Source organism: Emys orbicularis, chromosome 9, assembly GCF_028017835.1.
Source record: "Emys orbicularis isolate rEmyOrb1 chromosome 9, rEmyOrb1.hap1, whole genome shotgun sequence".
Classification (NCBI taxonomy): domain Eukaryota; kingdom Metazoa; phylum Chordata; order Testudines; family Emydidae; genus Emys; species Emys orbicularis.
Genome location: NC_088691.1, coordinates 101,674,069 through 101,692,283, shown reverse-complemented (window position 1 = coordinate 101,692,283; position 18,215 = coordinate 101,674,069). Strand labels below are relative to the sequence as shown.

The 18,215-nt window shown below is 46.5% G+C and overlaps 1 protein-coding gene and 4 non-coding genes across 5 annotated transcripts; all 5 read right to left on the bottom strand.

Moving 5' to 3' along the window:
* Positions 1–2,285: 2,285 nt before the first annotated feature.
* NCL (nucleolin) lies at positions 2,286–13,811 on the bottom strand. The gene is made up of 15 exons (XM_065410625.1): positions 13,702–13,811; positions 12,420–12,530; positions 11,477–11,714; positions 10,398–10,541; positions 9,596–9,763; positions 9,239–9,325; positions 8,796–8,931; positions 6,954–7,090; positions 6,444–6,570; positions 6,114–6,247; positions 5,246–5,372; positions 4,923–5,074; positions 4,109–4,235; positions 2,963–3,189; positions 2,286–2,756 (listed from the first exon to the last, which is right to left on the bottom strand). Exons 1-15 carry the CDS (start codon positions 13,717–13,719, stop codon positions 2,674–2,676), a joined length of 2,016 nt encoding a protein of 671 aa, XP_065266697.1. The 5' UTR covers positions 13,720–13,811; the 3' UTR covers positions 2,286–2,673.
* On the bottom strand, positions 3,783–3,920 carry LOC135884187 (small nucleolar RNA SNORA75). The gene has a single exon (XR_010561680.1). It is a non-coding gene; the product is annotated as a small nucleolar RNA SNORA75 (small nucleolar RNA).
* On the bottom strand, positions 4,676–4,744 carry LOC135884193 (small nucleolar RNA SNORD20). Its single transcript, XR_010561686.1, has one exon. It is a non-coding gene; the product is annotated as a small nucleolar RNA SNORD20 (small nucleolar RNA).
* LOC135884192 (small nucleolar RNA SNORD82) lies at positions 9,002–9,070 on the bottom strand. Its single transcript, XR_010561685.1, has one exon. It is a non-coding gene; the product is annotated as a small nucleolar RNA SNORD82 (small nucleolar RNA).
* Positions 9,408–9,487, bottom strand: LOC135884194 (small nucleolar RNA SNORD20). Its single transcript, XR_010561687.1, has one exon. It is a non-coding gene; the product is annotated as a small nucleolar RNA SNORD20 (small nucleolar RNA).
* Positions 13,812–18,215: the final 4,404 nt, after the last annotated feature.

The following is an 18,215-nucleotide window of genomic DNA, read 5'->3' as shown; positions in this document are numbered from 1 at the left end:
CAAGACAGCCTTTACCTAGTGTAGTTGAATATTTTTACAATAGCACGTTATCTAATTCATTTTAATACTGAAACAGCCTCTCCTATTAAACAGCAGTTCTGACATCAACACACTGGAGTTCATGGGGATTTTGCTCCTGGCTCCTCCTAAGTCTTCCATCTGGCATAGTGACAAAAGGCCTGCTTCTCTTCAGGGCGTGTCTGTGCCTCAGTTTCCCCCCATGTAAACACTTCCCAGCATCACTAGGAATAAGTTCACTAACAGATGTACAGATACTAGTGATGAGCCTCACAAAGAGCTTTCAAGTAACTAGAACATCTAGGCATTGCAAGCTGTCCCAGAAGGAAGATGCCTTGCAGCGGGTTTTAGGTGCGCAGTGCTGCACAGAATAGGAGGTCCCCAAACACACACATAGAAGCCACTTTTTACAACCTTTGATTGTGTAGAATACAGCAGATTATTGTGGTATGTGATGTTCTACCCAACTTATAGGGCCAAGAATCTATGCTGCATTTAGTCTCCATTGCTCTCTTGAGATACATGTGTAACACATCTAGTTATCTTTTGTGGGAGAGTTAAGAGCTGGTACTTACATGCCTTTAAAGACAAAAGTGTGGAAATACATCACTTTAAAAAAAAAATCTGTACTGTACCAAGTAATCTGACATTACTAAGAGGCAGCTGTTAGTTTTCTAGGAGAGAAAATCCACACAGGCTAAGTGATATCCCAGGCTACATAGGAAATGTAGGTGTAACTACAGCTGACAAGAGGAAAATCAGATTCCAATACTCATGTGCTCACACCACTGAAATACAATGCCTTTTGGTGTTCACATGGAAATGTGTCAGACTTCCTGTTACAATGGGCAAAATGCTTATGCACTAGGCCTCCAGCCCTAGATGGGGATTTCCTTCTCCTAGCCTGTCTTTATCTATGCAGATGTTGAACACTTTGGAATAGCTGTAGTTTTACTCCATCCTGTGCCCAATACAATGGCTCCACAATGCCTGATGGGGCCTCTACACACTGCCGTACTACAAAATTACAATCAGTCATTTCACCACTGTCTAGTGTCAGGCAGACACAGTTCAGCTCTATCAGCTTGGCATTCAAAGGAATATAAAGGATGACTTGTTATGCACACCATCTGGAGAAGGTAAGAGATCCATGACATATGTTCGAATAAGCGTCTACAGCAGGAATTAGACTTACTGACAGAAGTGGCAGGCTCATACTTCTTGGAGTTTTGTTACTTTAGAGAATAGCATCTTTCAGGAAACCTCTAAAATTCTCCCTGACTTGTCTGTTTTGATATATTCCATTAGACAGTTAGCTTAATTACTACATGACATGTAAACTTGGAACAGTCGGATTTGTGTAATTGATGTGCTCTGTCTAGCTGGTCAAGCTTTATTTAGTGAAATGTTTACTTGAGTCATGGGAGCAGACCCGGGTTTCCTTTCTTCCTTTCCTCCACATTTCCCTCCAGGCAGGAAGTCCTAATTCCCGGCCCCATATACATCAGCAATAAAACAGACATGCATATAAGGCATTAGTTAGAACTAAAGCAATGAAGCTGGTTAATGTTTTGGGAAGACAAAGTTCCATCAGTGTATATTTAGGTTTTCTTCCTAACCAAGAGGGCTAGAAACTTTCATTTATGAGTTGAGATTCTGTAACTCTGACTACAACATATGGGGCACAGAGCTAAAGCAAGTGATCTGGGTATTTAACACCACTGGGCTCTTTCACATCAGGAATGTAGGGTTTTTTTTGTTTTTTTTTTAAATGATTGCCCAAGCCATAATATCGTATTTCCCTCCACCCTCTTTCACAGGCAGTAGTTTTTAAATCTTAGACCTGTCCATCCTACCATCAGAGTGATCCTATATACGGAGCTGCTATATGCTTTCCAAACAGCAACTCGCAATTTTGGAGGCTTGCGAGCACAGGAATGTGATTTGGAACAGCCGTTCTATGGTGAGTTAGAGTGCGCACTCTTTGAATAACAAGAGGTGGCACAGCAGAGATCTTAAGACAAACTAGTACTGCTACATATAAACAGGTTCAAATGTCCATCCCGAGTAGAGCCCTGCATGGGACTATTTTTTAATCGTGGTCCCACTCACTCTTGTTATGATGACAGCGGGTCCTGCAGGATCCCAGTCCCGCTGCAGGGATCCTACACTAGTCCCACGCAGGGCTCTAATCTAGAGCTTGCTTGCTTTCCTGTCCCAGATTGCTAACTCATCAGCACTTGATGAAGAATGGCAGGAAGACATGCACCAGTTCAGGCCCTTTAATCTGTCTGAGACAGGGTGCCGAAGCACAAAAAATGATAAAACGGTCTGCATTTTTACAGCAAAAAACCTACGGAAATTTATAGGGAAAAAAATATTTTTGTACATGGGGTAAAACGTTATAAATTCAAGACAACTCACAGACAAGGGGAAACTCCCACATCTAGCACTCATTTCTTTAAAAAGTTCACTTGAATAGCCAGGCAGTCAAGCTGCCGCTCTCTTTGAAATGATAGTTACTTTTCCCAAGTGGCTCACAGTACTGCTTTGCATCTTGGAATGTCCTCAGAAGGCTCCGTGTCAAAACAAGGTGACAGAATAAAAACCCCAGAGTCCTTTCAGATAGCAGGGGAAGGAAGGAAAAGGGAACGCTTAGTCATCAAATTTTATCTTCTTCCCTTGTGGCTTGTGTTCTCCTCCTCCTCCTCTGCCTCCCCGGAAGCCACCTCCTCTACCTGGAAAGAAATTGAAGAGATTAGGAACCAACGTTGCGTTTAGCCTGACTCAGAAGTTAGTACATGGACAGCACATCAGTATTCTAATGTGCCACCTCTGAGAATCTGAAAGATGTGCCTGGCCTGGGATTAGTCAGGCAACATTTTAGATAAGACAAAGACTGAAGTCGATAATATGCTAAGCTTTGGTTATACTTTCTTCGTACCTCCAAATCCTCTGCCGCCACCCCGTCCACCGAATCCACCTCTGCCACCCCGTCCTCCTCTTCCTCCGCGTCCGCCAAATCCACCGCCAAATCCACCACCACGCTGACCATCACCCTTGGGCTTGGCATAGTCAAGGGTCACTTTGTTTCCATCGATCTCTCCATCCTCCATAGCTTCTTTAGCTGCTTTAGCATCTTCTGGGCAGCTGAAGTCCACAAACCCAAATCTATGCAAGGTAGTGAAAAGACAAGAGTTCACCTTCCACTGAAGTGAGCCACGCAGCAGTTCCACCCTTCACCAGAATACCACACATACTGAAGAGCTACACCGTAATGTATGCAATTAAAAAGAGAACACGCAGGGGGAGAGGGAGAAGGGGTGGTGTTTCCACTGTATTTGGCTTCCCACCATCCTATAAGCTTTAGTCTTTCAAAGTTCTAGCTTGTTAACACCATGCCCACTTTAAACGTGCATTATTTGTGTAACCTGCTCATTGCCTCCTTTACTTTTAGCACTCTTGCTGCAAGTTCCATACTATACTGCTTCTTCACAACACCTTCAGTCCAAATTACTGTGTGTCTAATGTCGGCCCAGCAATCAAAGCTGTAACATTTAAATATCCCATAAGAGGCTCAATTTAAGAAACTGTATGAGCTACTGGGTGAGGAGGGAGCAGCAGAGTATAAAACCTCATCATGGAGGATCTGTTTGCACTATTAATATTGGCCCACTGGCAGTCAGAGCAGAAGATCTACACCACCATTTTTCATGGCCATTCACGGGACTAAGCACAGCTTGTTACACAAGAACACACATCCACAGTGTCCCACAGCCTTGGCTAATCACTCATCTAAAGCCAGAAGGTGAATATGCCAGCACTGAGCACTTAATTTTCTTCTCGTGCGAATCCATAGGCTGCCACTGATTTTACGGCAGGAAGGAGCTCATTGAGAAGGGAGGCTGTTACACCTTTACTGTTCACAGGTGTAATAGAATATCCAAGATTGCACGCCTGTTTCCTCTTAGCAACTAGTTGCCAATGTTATTAACGCCAATTTGAGGTCAGTTAGGATTTCAATTGATTAATCTAGACCTCTTCCAGCAGGAAGTGAATTATACCATCTCCAGATTAGAATTTAACATACCCTTTGGATGAGCCAGTGTCTCTGTCCATGACTATTCTGGCATTGACAGAACCCTCAAACGAATCCCTCAACGTCTCCTCTGTGGTGTCCTCAGAAAGGCCTTTGACAAACAGCGTTTTGGTTTGTTCTAAACAAAGAGAATCCATTTTCAGATCAACCACTTTTGTAAAGTTTCTGCCTTAAGTAAGATATGTGAGCCAGGTTCCCAGCCACGCATACATCAAGCCCTTTTATGTTAAAAAAGGAGACATTAGCCAGTTGAACATTGTGGACTAATTTGAGATGTCAGATAAAAACCATTATCTGCACCAACATTATAAGGTTGCTTTCCTGGGCCACAACTACAAAAATAGAAAGGCCAAAAACATTTAAGTGACTGACATGCAAACAGCTAAGGTGTTTTTGTTTCAAGATTTTAAAAGAGGGAAAGATATTAGCATCTTATGCCAAGAAATTCCCCCGCCCTTGTTTCTGACCTTGGAAAAAACTTGTCCTGTTAGACAACAGAAATGCTCACAAAAAACAAGTTCAGTCATGAAGGCATAATCATAACTACAATTAACACAGCTTGATCAGTACTTTACTATCCAAAGGAATTTTGAGATTATTTCATCAGTATCTCAGTCATCATATCCACCTCTTAAACTTAACTCTTGCTGCTGTTCACTGTTCCTAGCATCTGAGAAGCAGGTCTTTTCCACACCATTTGTCCACGTCAAATGATTTTTGGGGAACAGAATTAAGTGTATATGAAATATAGCTGAATCAAAGTCTCAAAACCTCTGTAGGTCAGGATAAAGCACAGGGCACTTACGACTAAATCCTCCTCTGGAGTTACCACTGCCTTTCTGTCCGGCTGGTGCGCTGAATTCCAGTCTGATTGTTCTGCCTTCAATTTCTGTGTTGTTACAGGAATTCAAAGCTTCCTTAGCATCTTCAACTGTGGAAAATTCGATGAATGCATATCTAGGTGGAGAGAAAAATTCAGATCAGACTGGAGACTTGTTCCCATATGGGTCCTAAATAGCATGAAACAAGTCATGCTGCCAATATTCAAATCTTTACTACAGGGCTGGATCACTTAAGGTTTAGTTAGTTTTTTTGGGGGGGAGGAAATACAACTCCACCCTTACGCACCCTTTAGGCTTGCCCTGGTTATTTTGTGGCATCCTGATAGCAGAGGCTTTTTCAAACAATTCTTGAAGAGATTCTTCTGTTGCATTGTATGAGAGGTTGTTCACAATTAGGGTCTTTGACTCTCCACCTATCAGGAAAGAGGAAGACAACTTAGAACTGCACATTTACAGACAGACTTTTCCGAACTAAACCAACAGAGCTTTTAGGAGCAAGAGGGAATGGGGTATTTTCAGGATTATGTATCTTTGCTCCACTACGGTATCTGCTTCAGTCACCGTGCAAAAGGTGGACTCCCAAGCACAAACTAATAACCTTCATATGCTTAATTGGCATCTAGTGTATTGTATGTCAGGGTAATTGGTACCTGGACTAGCTAAATTGTTCAGAACTGGAGAATTGCTGTGTAACTTAAAACTCCAGAAGGATTTAAGAATGGTTTAAGTGCTCCTTTGTGCAAGGTGCTGCTGGATTAACAGCCTTCAAAACAAATCCTCAAATCCAAGAATATTCACCAATGAACACACTCTCTCTCTCTCTCTAGGTCAAGGTCTAGAGAATGAAGGTACTTGTTTCACAAGGCCCAGCATGATAGGGGCAGGTTGACTCAAGTCTGAACTGATGGACCTCTTTCCCACTAATATGCAAATTAGAATGGTAGCCATTGTGATCTTTTATAACTATATAAAATGGCATGAAGTGTATGGGATTGAAAGTAGAAAGAAAAGAGGAAGAAATACAAAGGATTCCCTGTGAACTGCTCTGATTTGCTTGTGATAGCATCACAGCCTACCTATCCCCTGTCTTGGTAAAGCTGATCTGTGGATTGGCTATCAGGTACCTTTAGCACATCATAGTGCTGTATAAATACCTTTTTGTGTCTCTTGATGGCTCTTCTCTCCTGTGTAGTCTAAGATGATGGCACGTCCCTCGATTTCAGTGCCCTGCTTCTCCTCTAGTGCCTTGTCTGCCTCAGCTTCTGTTTTAAACTCTACATAGGCAATCCTAAAACAGTAAAGACAGCAGATGAACAAGCTGTTTCTTTGAGGAGTGTTGAATAAGCACAAAAAGCTAAAACCCAAATAATGCTTTCAGGACAAAGTATTTAATTTCACTTTTCTAATTAGCAAAAAGACATCAGTCTACATTAAAAAGGCAATGCATGCCTGGGAAAAAACCCTAAACTATCACAACTACATACCCTTTACTGCTCCCGTCCTTGCCAGCCACTAGCCTGATTTCTAGCGCTTCTTCAAATACTTCTCTCAATTCATCCTGAGTGATACGGTAAGGCAGATTCTTAACAAAGAGTGTTCTGGCATCTCTCTCTACAGAAAGACAAAAAAATTAAGATTCTCTAGTACACTGTACCACATTGAACAAAATGCCAGCACCAGGAAAGCCAAAGTAATTCAATTATATCACCAAAACACAAGTCAAGTTGGTATTTTATATTTGTGCCAGGAACAGTTATAATTTTACACATTAAGGGCTCTACATCCAAAAGTAGAAATATCTTTACCACATGCTGGTAATATGAACATTCCCCCAAACACAATCCAGATCATTAATCCATTAACCATTTCTGCAGGTATTACTACAATCACCAAACCGAACAGGCCAGTAGCAGAGTCAGTCAGTCACTGGCTTGCTTAACATGACGCATTACCTGGAAATCTAGCAGATAACTAACTTTCGTTCTTTTTCATACCTTTCTTTGTTTCTTTAATGATTTCTTTACTCCTTGCTTTCTCCAGTTTGATTTCCAAACCCATGAATTTCTTTCCATTAAATTCCAGGGATTTATCCAGATCCTCAGCTGATGAGAAATCTACATAGCCAAACCGCCTGAAAGAAGGAAGACTTTAATATCTACACTGAACTTTGGCGTTCGTGTCAGAACACATTGTGGAAGTGTGGTCAATAAGGATATGTCTACACTGCATTATAAACCATGGTCTGTGCAACCCAAGCTTATGGAGCTGATGTTTCCAAACCCACACTGCACTGTAAACCTGAGCCTACGATTGCTGGACTCAGGTCTCACAGCCATGCTAATGCACCCACCCTGCACTGCACAGACCTCTTGACTTGGGCCTGCAGCTTAGAGCTGCATCCACACTGCAAAATGACGAGGGCTTAGACCAGAATCACAGTGGGGCCCCCCTAGGATCGAAGTCCTGCTTGCTTGCTGATACGAGTCAGACTGATGTGTGTGTGGATGGAAAGGGAAGTTGGGCTCAAAACTTAATCAGGGCTGGACTTAGGTTATGTCTACACTACTCACCTTTTAGTGACACAGCTGTGTCGCTAAAAGGCACGCAGCATAGCCGCTGTTTGTTGGCAGGAGACAGTTCTCCCGACCAAAAAAAAACTCCCACCCCCAACGAGCGGCGGTAGCTGTTCACATCGGTACTTTTGGCCGGCAAAACTTTTATCATTGGGGGTGGGGTGGGGTGTGGTTTTTTTCCACACCACTGAACAACAGAAGTGTTGCCGACGAAAGTCCAGTGTAGACAAAGCCTTAGAGTGCAGTGTACACATACCCTAAGAGCTGCCTTCAAAAAAAAGAGTTAATGATTGAAGCAGCTTTACAGTGGAAGCCATTAAAATATAAACCTTACACAACTAAGGGTACGTCTATACTTACCTCCGGGTCCGGCGGTAAGCAATCGATCTTCTGGGATCGATTTATCGCGTCTTGTCTAGACGCGATAAATCGATCCCGGAAGTGCTCGCCGTCGACACCGGTACTCCTGCTCCGCGAGAGGAGTACGCGGAGTCGACGGGGGAGCCTGCCTGCCGCGTGTGGACCCGCGGTAAGTACCTTGTAGTTCGAACTAAGATACTTCGACTTCAGCTACGTTATTCTTAGTTCGAACTGGGGGGGGGTTAGTGTGGACCAGCCCATAGGGTAGTCAGAAGAGCTGTGCTCCTCAACAAGGAATCTATCATATTGCTAAGACAGCAAGTTTTCAGACTGGAACTCAAATTTAGAGATCCAAATGCATCAAGCGGAGTTACATCTCAGCTACAAGGTATGCTGGTTTATGTCTTTAAAGCAGTCCTGAATTCAAATCATGACAGGTTTCCTGTGCCTCCCCAGGAGGGTCACTTAACCTCTTTCAACATCTGCCAAATGGATACACTTACCCAAGTCACAGAACTAGTAAGAATTAGCTGTTCAGTACTAAATATTTTCAGAAAAATGAAACCAAATTGCCCCCAAGACACTCAAAAAATAGCTCTTTAGAAAGTAGAATAGCTTAGACTCAGCTGCCCAAAAAAGGGCTATACGTAAATTACATAAAATGAACACTGCAGCCTTCCTCTTTGGTATGGACATGCTGCCTGAAGCAGTTACCAGTCCTGAGAGGAAGTGCTCCACCTTGTTCAGAATAGCATAAGGCTGAACTTGGTCTAAACAGTTCCACATACTATCCAGTGATCACTGAAACGTTTTGTTTGTCCCAGTTATGCCTCCCAATTGTGCCAGTAGTTTACAGCTTCATATGAAGAGAAAGTGGCAGCAGAATTATAGTGAAGAGCTTACTTGGAACCACCAATTCTGACTTGCAGAACTGGAAGGTCTTTTTTGCCAAAGAACTCCTTGATAGCAGTCTTCAGTTCCTCATAGTCCTTGCTGGCATTCAAGTTTCCCATGAACAGAGAGAAAGCTGAAGCAGTTTCTTTAAGAAAAAGTGAAGTTCAATTAGGCAAATTAAAGGATGACCAAATTGGAAGCAATTTAGGACTACGGCACATCAGTTTATATCAAAGTCACATCAGACTTCAGTATTAAGTCCCTAAGTATTCATCATTTGTGCTGGTAGCACCATATAAAAGCCAAAGATTCAAACCCCATAGGGCAAGTTCCCCAGCTAGTACCTTCCCACATTAAATGAAGAAATTTTGAACATTCTCTCTGGAGCACTGCAGTAAGGGAAGCCCTGACTTTAGCTGCACTCACATTTCAGGCTGCACCATACTACATACCTTCAGTTTTCTTTTTCTTGGCTTCTGGAACACTTTTTTGCTTGGGCATTTCCTTCTTTCGTTTTCCAGGAACTTCCTTCACAGATTCTGTGGTACAGGAAAATACATTAGAAGGATCTTAGAATAAAAATAAGCAAGGCATCCAGTGACACCCCCACCCTCCGTCATGCTGGATCAGTACTTGACTATCTTGAGAAACTTTCATTGTGATTTTCCTCACATCATTTCAGTGAGTGTTCATCAGTTCCAGCTTTGGAAGACAGGGTTGGACACACTTCTTGCCTACTGCTGCTATAGATGAGTTCTGTGTATTACTAAGCAGCAGGGATTTACACAAGAATAGAACATTCAGCTCACCTTCCTCCTCATCCTCATCGTCGTCATCCTCATCATCGTCCTCATCTTCATCGTCGTCGTCGTCCTCATCATCCTCAGAGTCTGCCTTTGCTTTCATTGGAACAGCTTTCACTGGAGTAGCTTTCTTTCCTTTTGCTGGGGTTGTGTCCATTGCCTCAACTTCAGAGTCTGAAACATCAAAGCAAACAATCTTTCTTGGGAATGGTTCAATTTCTGTGCAACTGAGCAAGGAATCTCCACCACCCTCATTTCCCCTCTGGTAAAACGGGCCATGCTTCTCACTCTTTCGTCTTGTCCATTTCAGTTGGCAAGCTCTTTGGGGCAGGGACTCAATGTGTGTTTTACAGTGCTTAACACAACTGGATCCTGGACATGACTGAGGTCTCTTAGCCTATGTCTACACTGCAGTGAAACACCTGTGGCTGGCCCGAGTCAGCTGACACAGACCAGCCGTGGACGTTTTATTGCAGTGTAGACGTATCCTAAAGTGCTACTCTAATATTATTACCATCAGTAGTGTCCAGTAGGTAGTAACAAGCGCCCACAGAAAGCAGCAATAGGAAATAATTGTTAAACTCCAACACACTCCTTAGTTTTATTTGTATGCATCAATGGCCTTATAAAATCAGATCTGCTGTATGTGAAATAGGCAAGCAAACTAGTTTCAATAATACAAAGAGCTCAGTACATTATTAGTGCCATGTCAGCCTCTGTGGGTTCAAGCCAACTAAAAACTTGTGCATTTAATAATGATCAAAATTATATACTCTAAGCCTTCCCATAACCAGTGTAGCCTACACACCATCGTCTTCCTCATCATCATCTTCCTCATCGTCGTCATCCTCATCGTCAGATTCTTGTTTTGCAGATACTGCCACAGGTTTTGCCAGTACAGGCTTTTTGACTGCAGGCGTCACAGGCATTGCTACTTCCTCCTCAGACTCATCTGTAACAAGAGTTTATCACTCACTAGTCTGCATGCTATAAATGAGCATTTATACCAGGGGAGGGCAAACGACAGCCTGCGGGCCGGATTCGGCCAGTCAGGGCTTTCAATCCGGCCCGCGGGATTGCCAGCCCCGGGCTGCTCCCAGATGCGGTTGGCACCACGTCCCTGCGGCCCCTGGGGGAGGGGAGCAGCGGGCTCCGTATGCTGCCCTCGCCTGGAGGCACTGTCCCCCCACAGCTCCCACTGGCCGGAAATGGGGAACTGCGGCCAATGGGAGCTTCAGGGGTGCTACCCACAGGCAAGGGTGGCATGCGGTGGAGCCACCTGCCCGACCCCACAAGCCACTGCCAGGCATGCTGGCCACATCCGGGAGTGGTGCAGGGCCAGGGCAGGCAGGGAGACTGCCTTAGCATCGCTGCCACCCCAGAGCCTCTCGAGGTAAGCAGTGCCGGGCCGGAGCCCACAGTCCAAACCCCTCCTGCACCCCAAGCCCTTGCCCTGAGCCCCCTCCTGCACACTGCACCCCCTTCCCATACACCGCACTTTAATCCCCTACCCCAGCCCTACATTTATGGCCCTGCATACAATTTCCCCACCCAGATGTGGCTCTCGGGCCAAAAAGTTTGCCCACCCCCGATTTATACTGTTAATTCAGGTTTGCTCAAAACATGTACTCTATGAGATGTTCCTAAATTAATCAATGGCTTGAACCATGCACGACAGGGAGCCCATGCAAGCTTCCCCCAAACAGCTCTGCTACTTCTCTACTCCCTACCTTTGCTATACAAACCCTGTGCCTCATTGGACTAAAAACTGCCAGTTGTGCTGAACTGCACACTGGTTGCGATATGGACATATAGGAGCTATTCAGGTTGAGGTAATTTTGTTCGATGATGGCAAAGCATTTAACAGAAAAGTGAATTTTGACTTGCCAGAGTCATCTTCATCCTCCTCACTGTTGTCGTCATCCTCCTCCTCCTCTTCCATGTCTTTTTTCTTTGCATTTTTTCCATTTTTAGCTCCTTTGGCTGAAGTGGCAACTGCCTTCTTGGCTGGAGTGGCAACTACCTTCTTGGCTGGAGTGGCAACTACCTTCTTGGCTGGAGTGGCAGCCTTTTTGCCAGGTGTAACTGCTGCTTTTGGTGTTACCACTTTCTTCTGAGGAACAACCTTAGAGAAACAGACAAGTCAAATGAGTTTACACAACTCCTAAATTAGATTAAATTAAACCCACCACAACCATTCATCCAACTAGCCTCTCTGCTGGAGTGCCTAGAAAGGCTGCATGACCAAATTGTAAAGCCACGTTGGCAGCTCACCGGGAACCAAAGGACTGTCCCTCGTTTACATATATAAGAAGTCTCCCTACTACATATGAACTTCTGCCACCTCTACGCCTGTTTTTGGCCCCTCTCTGCCTCCAGAACTAGGACATCTGGAGGGGGTGGGTTAACCAAGTATAAAAAGAAACCACCATTAAGAACCCTTGGTAAGAGCTGAGTATTAATAGGTGCCCTTTTTGACAGAACTACTTGGTTTCTGATGAAATGCCCAGTTAGCTAATTTGCGTATTCTTCCCTATCTTTATGGGAGAGGAATAGAAAGGAGAATACAATTAGTTTAGTGTTCAAGAAGCCAGCCTTTCCGCAAGGGACAAACCTTTACAGTGCCACATTTGAAAGTTAATTAGTTACACTCAAAATATCTACTTGCTACTGCTAGTTCCTTGTCTCATCACTTATGGTATTTTCTCATCACTTATTGCATTTATTCCCCTATTTCATTCACCGAAGGCTTCTGGGTTGTGTTTCCCAAATGAATAATTTATTCCCAAAGTAACATGGAGCAAAAAAAATCCAGATGTAAAATGATCACCTCTTCCTCACTGCTGTCCTCTTCCTCTGAGGAGTCCTCCTCCTCACTATCTTCTACATCCTTTGGGGGAGGAGGAGCCACTTTTTTCTGTTTGGCTTGATTTTTCGGATTCTTAAAGAAGAAATGTGAAATATGAAGATACATTAAAGTTCGCCCATTTAATCTTCCAATTTACAAAAATGTCTATAAAAGAATGTAAAATACACCAAAGCCGTAAAATTTTAAGCCAAATCCCATTTTAACAAAACTGTTTCCAAATTGTGCTTCCACACACAATTAATACAACTGCATGGCACCACTACTTTCATATCAAATTGAGAAATCTGCTGGTCGTTGTCACACTGCATCATGCCTCCGGCAGCGACCAACACGTTTTTCAGATCCTCTCAAATGCCTGCACGTGAACCTGAGACACAAGGTGAGTGAGGGAATGTCTTTTATTGGACCAACTTCTGTCCCACGCGGAGCTCTTCCGGAACCTGCTCAGTCTGTAACGTTAATACACGTGCAGACCTTTAATCAAGCAGAGCGATTGGGGGGGGGGGGTCATCCCTCTCCTATGGAAAGTCACGCCTAAAACCTGACTTTCCTTCCGCCCTCCCGCCCACACAGAGCCGGGCTGATCGAGGAGCCCCCACCCGCCTCGTGGAGGAGCCGTCAGCGCTGCGACCAGGCCGCGGAAAGTCCAAGCGCTCAAGTGCTTCCCCTGGCCGCCCGAGTCCCGGGAGGACTCGACAAAGGGCCTTGCACCATGTGGGACAGCCAGGCCCGCGCCGCGTGCTTGCTGCTCCGGAGACACCACGTGGCCGCCCCCCCACGCGGCGCACGCAGCCTGAGGCCTTCCCAGCCGGCAGCGCGAGCCGCCGGCCCCGCCCCCTCCTCCGCGCGCGCGCCCCGACCCTCTAGCTTCCGTCGCGAGCCCCGAGGGGAGCCTAGAAACCCTCCACCCAACGGCCGGAAGGAGGCCTAGAAACCGCCCCGAGTCCTGCGGCCCGTCGCGGAGCCGGGATGCGGCACCCGGCCTCGGGGGCTGGGAGAGGCCGCGCGAAACCTGCTGACTTCGGGGTGGGAGGGGGGGTTAGAAACCACCTCCCCTCAGGGAGCCGGGGGGAGCCGAGAAACCGCCCCCCGGCACCGCGACCCGACGGGAGCCTGGCCGCCGCTCTCCCCTCTCAAGGATGGGGCCTGGAAGGGTCCGCCTCGGGCCCTCCGTTCCCCGGGCTGGGGCCTGGCCGCGGCAAGCGCGCGCCCCTCCCCGCCTCTCGCTCTCCGCGGGCCTCACCTTGGCGATCTTCACCATGATGGCGGCGGGGGCGTCACGGGCCGGCGCGCGGTCCGGGTCGGTTGGGTCCGTGTGCGACAGGCAGCGCCAGGAGCAGCGACTCGACTGTGCCCTGGACTGAAGCGAAAGAGTGAGAGCGCCGCCCCTCCCCCCAACCTCCCCCAGCTTATGCTTTGTCCCGCCCCCCTTCGCCCCGCCGGACCAACCCCTGCCCGCGTCGCGGTTAGCTCCGCCCGCCCGCCCAAAAGCCGCCCAATCACCGGTCTCCGAGTGCGGAATACGCACCAATCGGCGCGGGGCTGCCACTGACCAATTGGAGCGCGCGTTACAGCGAGAGGTCGTGCCCGCTGGGGAGAAGGGGCAATGTATCCAATAGGCGGCTGCGCTCCGATGGGGTTCGGATGGGGGGCTGGTAAAGGAGCAGCGCAGCACGTGGCTCCAGGAAAACCACGTGCACCTGGGGCCTCAGGGGAGAGGGAGTCAGAGGGGTCGTTACGTTACCCCATGGCTTGGCTGGGGGTCGGGAGCCGGGACCAGCCTGGGGCTGGAGATCAGCGTAGCCCTGGGGGTCTGGCCATGGGACCACCCAGCCCTGGGAATAGGACTGGGATAGATGGAATTATGCCAGGGGGACTTGGGCTGGTGATGGGTTGGAGAGGGTGGTTTCTTCCCTGATCTACGATCTTTTATCCTGCTGCCCAGCACCATGGTATCTGAGTTCCTTACACCTAAAGTCAATAGCAAAGATCCTCACAGACTTTGTAGCGCCTGAGGCATGGATCCCTTTTCAGGGTCAAATGTTTACTTTGGATAAGGTTTTTCCCCTTTCTTTTGGTTTGTGAGGGTTTAAGAATACCCACTTTTCACCTCTCTTTTCCGGTCTCTCTTCATCATGATCTCTTTTCCTTCCATCTCTACCCATCTTGCTCCTCTGTACTCTGTTTCTACCTCATTCCACTTGCTCTTCTGTGGGGTAGGTCAACAGTGCTCGTGAAGGTGTGGTGATAGCACAGCTAGGCATACCGGTGCTAGTTTTAATCTAGCTCGGGTAACAATAGAGTAGCTGGAGTGGCACGGGTTAGCAACCAGAATGCATACCCTGGCACCCCGGTTAGGCTAGTCCGTGGTGATGCCTGTGCCACCACATCTGCATTACAATCTATGCCTACCCTTGCTACAATCACATCTTCACTTGCAGTGTAGACATACCTGCGGAGCACAGGCCAGAGCGTGGGTTCTGCTCACTTCCAATGGCAAGTGAGACAGTCCTGAGTTTAAATGGCACAAAATGTAAGAGCCATGAAAATATGCAGATGACAGATTCCATTAGACACAGTAAATGATTTTCCCTGTTGTTGGACCCTATTTTGTACAAACCATCCAAAATGTCACATCCCGACCAGTACGAATCCAGCACATTTTAGCTGACAACTCTACCATTATCAATCATGTTTATTATGATAGTGTCTAGAGACCAATCGAGGTCCCGACCCCACTATGTTAGGCACTGTTCAAACACAGAGTAATCCCTGCCTCAAAGAGCTTACGTTATAAAATATCACCCCCATCTCGAAGTGTAGACATACCCTTAAAACACCTGCTGTGTCAGTAGCTCCTATAACTTCATTTTCTGTGAAAGAGTGACATCACAACCCCCTCGGATATATTAGTCACTGACTGTAATCGGCGTCTGGGACATTAATTCCCCTCCCACTCTGTACTGGAAGGCTGCAATGTAACAACTTTAACCAAACTACCGTGTATGTAGAGAGTGTGATAGAGAAGGGAAGGCTCTTTGCATCTGCTTACCATGCTGATCAGTTAAATCAGCAAGAGGCTGGAGTTAAATCGCTCTCACTGGGGTTTATCCAGGATGGGGCATCAGAGCCTCTATTGTTAATTTAAAAATCATTAAAACAGGTTTTTTGACCAAAAAATAATAAAGCAGGAGTCGATCTTCATGAACCATGAGTCACATGAGCTGACAAACGCAGAAAAGCTTTGCAGATCAAGTTAATGTAATCATAGTTAACATTCCCTTAAGATGAAGGGGAAAGTAGTTCACACTTTTCTATTTTATTCTTTCTGGGGACTTACAGGCTGGGGGAAAGGGCAAAACTGTAATTCAACGTAGGCTTGTCTTTATTAGGAAACTAGATTGTATTTAACCATGTTTTTTAACTATTATGTTAGGGGGCATGATGCTGGCCAGGTCTGACTCATCAGTGCAGACATGGACAAGTTGTGGTCAGCATCATGTTAGCAAGTGGTGGGTAAACTCAGATACCAGTAGACTTTACCCACAACCAGTGGCGGCAGGTTTGTATAATTTTTGGTGGTGCCCAGAATGGGTCCAAGTCCTCCCCCACCCCCACCCCCACAGCTGCCTTGTAAGCTGATATATATTTTTTAAAATAATGTAAAAATGGACTGGAAAAGTAACAGTTTCCCTATATTGCACAACATCACTATCCTAAGAAAAATGTATTTAACTAAGAATATCAACTTTAGTAATACTCTTTTGAATACGGAAACAACCCAGCATTCTTGGATCAATAACCCTCAAAAGCTCTGTCTAATTCGCTATTGGACTCCAACCATGTAAATCTTGATAGCCAAGATTGATGAAAACTCCTTCTCTTATCTTTTAGATTTGCCGCATCTTTCTTTTGTATAACTTCAGTTTGCGAGCTGGGGGTCGAACTCAGGCCGTCACTTGATGAATTGCCCTTTTCTTCTTTTTTTCTGGGTAACTTTATTAAGAATTTATCCACTGTTGATTATTGTTACACAAAATTAATGGGGTGGAGCTGAGGGGTTTGGAGTGTGGGAGCAGGTTCAGGGTAGGGCAGAGGGTTGCGGTGCGGGGGTGAGGGCTGCGGGGTGGGGCCGGGGATGAGGGTTCACGGTGCGGGGGGGGGCTCAGGGCTGGGGCAGAGGGTTGGGGTTGGGGGGGTGAGGGCTCTGGGGTGGGGCTGGGCCAGGGTTGAGGAGTTCAAACTTAGGGGTGCAGCAGGCAGGCTGCCCCAGGGCTGGGGCCAGAGAGGAGGACTCCCCCCAGCCCTCTCCTCACTGGCAGCAGCGAGCTCCCTCCCCCCACACGACACTCACCCAAGCCCCAGGCTGCTACTCAGGAGGTCCAGACAGAATAAGTCCCCTCGGAATTGCTTGCCGGGGGTGGGGGGGGGGACTGATATGCTGCTGCGCCTCCTTCTCACCTCCCTCCACAGGCACAGCAGTCAGCCTGCCGCCGGCGCCGCTCCCTTAGCCGGCAGTGGCCGGCGAGGGAGTGCAGTGTGGAGCTGCCGGGGGCAGCCACCTGCTGCCCAGGGCGCAGGTGAGGCAGGGACGCTTGGGGAGATGCGCAGGGGTGGCATGCGGGGCCGGGGGATGCTCCAGGGGAGGCGCGCAGGGGCGGCAGGCAGGGCTGGGGGAGAGACCCGGCCCCGAACATTGGTGGAGCTGGGCCCCTGGGGCCCTGAATTTGCTGGAGCAAGGGCACCACGGGCCCATACAACTTGCCGCCCCTGTCCACAAACAATGCTGAATATAATTTGCCCTTGTCTATACCGACTAATCACTATCAATCAACTAGATCAGTGATATTCACACTGAGGCTTGTGAACTTCAAGTGGCTCTTTAATGTGTCTCATGCGGCTCTGTGTGATTTATTAGCCAATCTAAGTTATTAGCCAATCAGGATGCTTTTACTTTGTTATTAACCAATTGTAGTTGATAAAATAATAATATTTGGTCAGTCATTTTGCTGTGAGAATAATATGTACATTATATACATATAAAATAGTAAGTGAAAAAATTCACACGGCTGGCTCTTTTGGGTAATGTTGATCACTCCTTTGGCTCCTGAAGTCTGAGTACCGCTGAGCTTAGATAGTTGCAGAAGTGGAGAAAGGCATACCTGGATTTGCATACAGCAGGTTTCATGTGTCTGAATTAGCTCACTATCCGGTCCATACTCACTGATTTCACCCTTTAACCTTGGGCAAGCTGAGTTTCATATGGCAACACTACCAGGTGTTTGGCTCCGTGGTACACAGGGAATTCCTGGTGTGCTTATGCGCATAGGCCTGTACACACTACAAAAACACATTGCTGGAGCTGGTTGCAAAGTTGGAAATTTTAGCATCGTCTGATAACACAGTTTGGTCCCATCTCACTGCAAGGCTGGACAGTGTTTTAACCATATTGACCACTACCAAGATGTAACCAGATCCTCCAACACAGTAGTATTCCATGGGGAGTTTGGACCGTTCTCTGTGTCTCTTAGGGTTGCCAACCCTCCAGGATTGGCCTGGAGTTTCCTGGAATCAGCATCCATCTCCCAGTGACTATTGAAAGCAATCCAGGAGATTTTAATAGGATATTTTAAGAAAATGACATTATGACATGGGGAGAAAAAAAAAAAAAATCTCCCGGAATAGCTTCAGTCAGAGTTGGCAACCCTAGTGTCTCTCTATCTTAAAACCTTCCATTGTTGTTCCAGTAGCAAACTT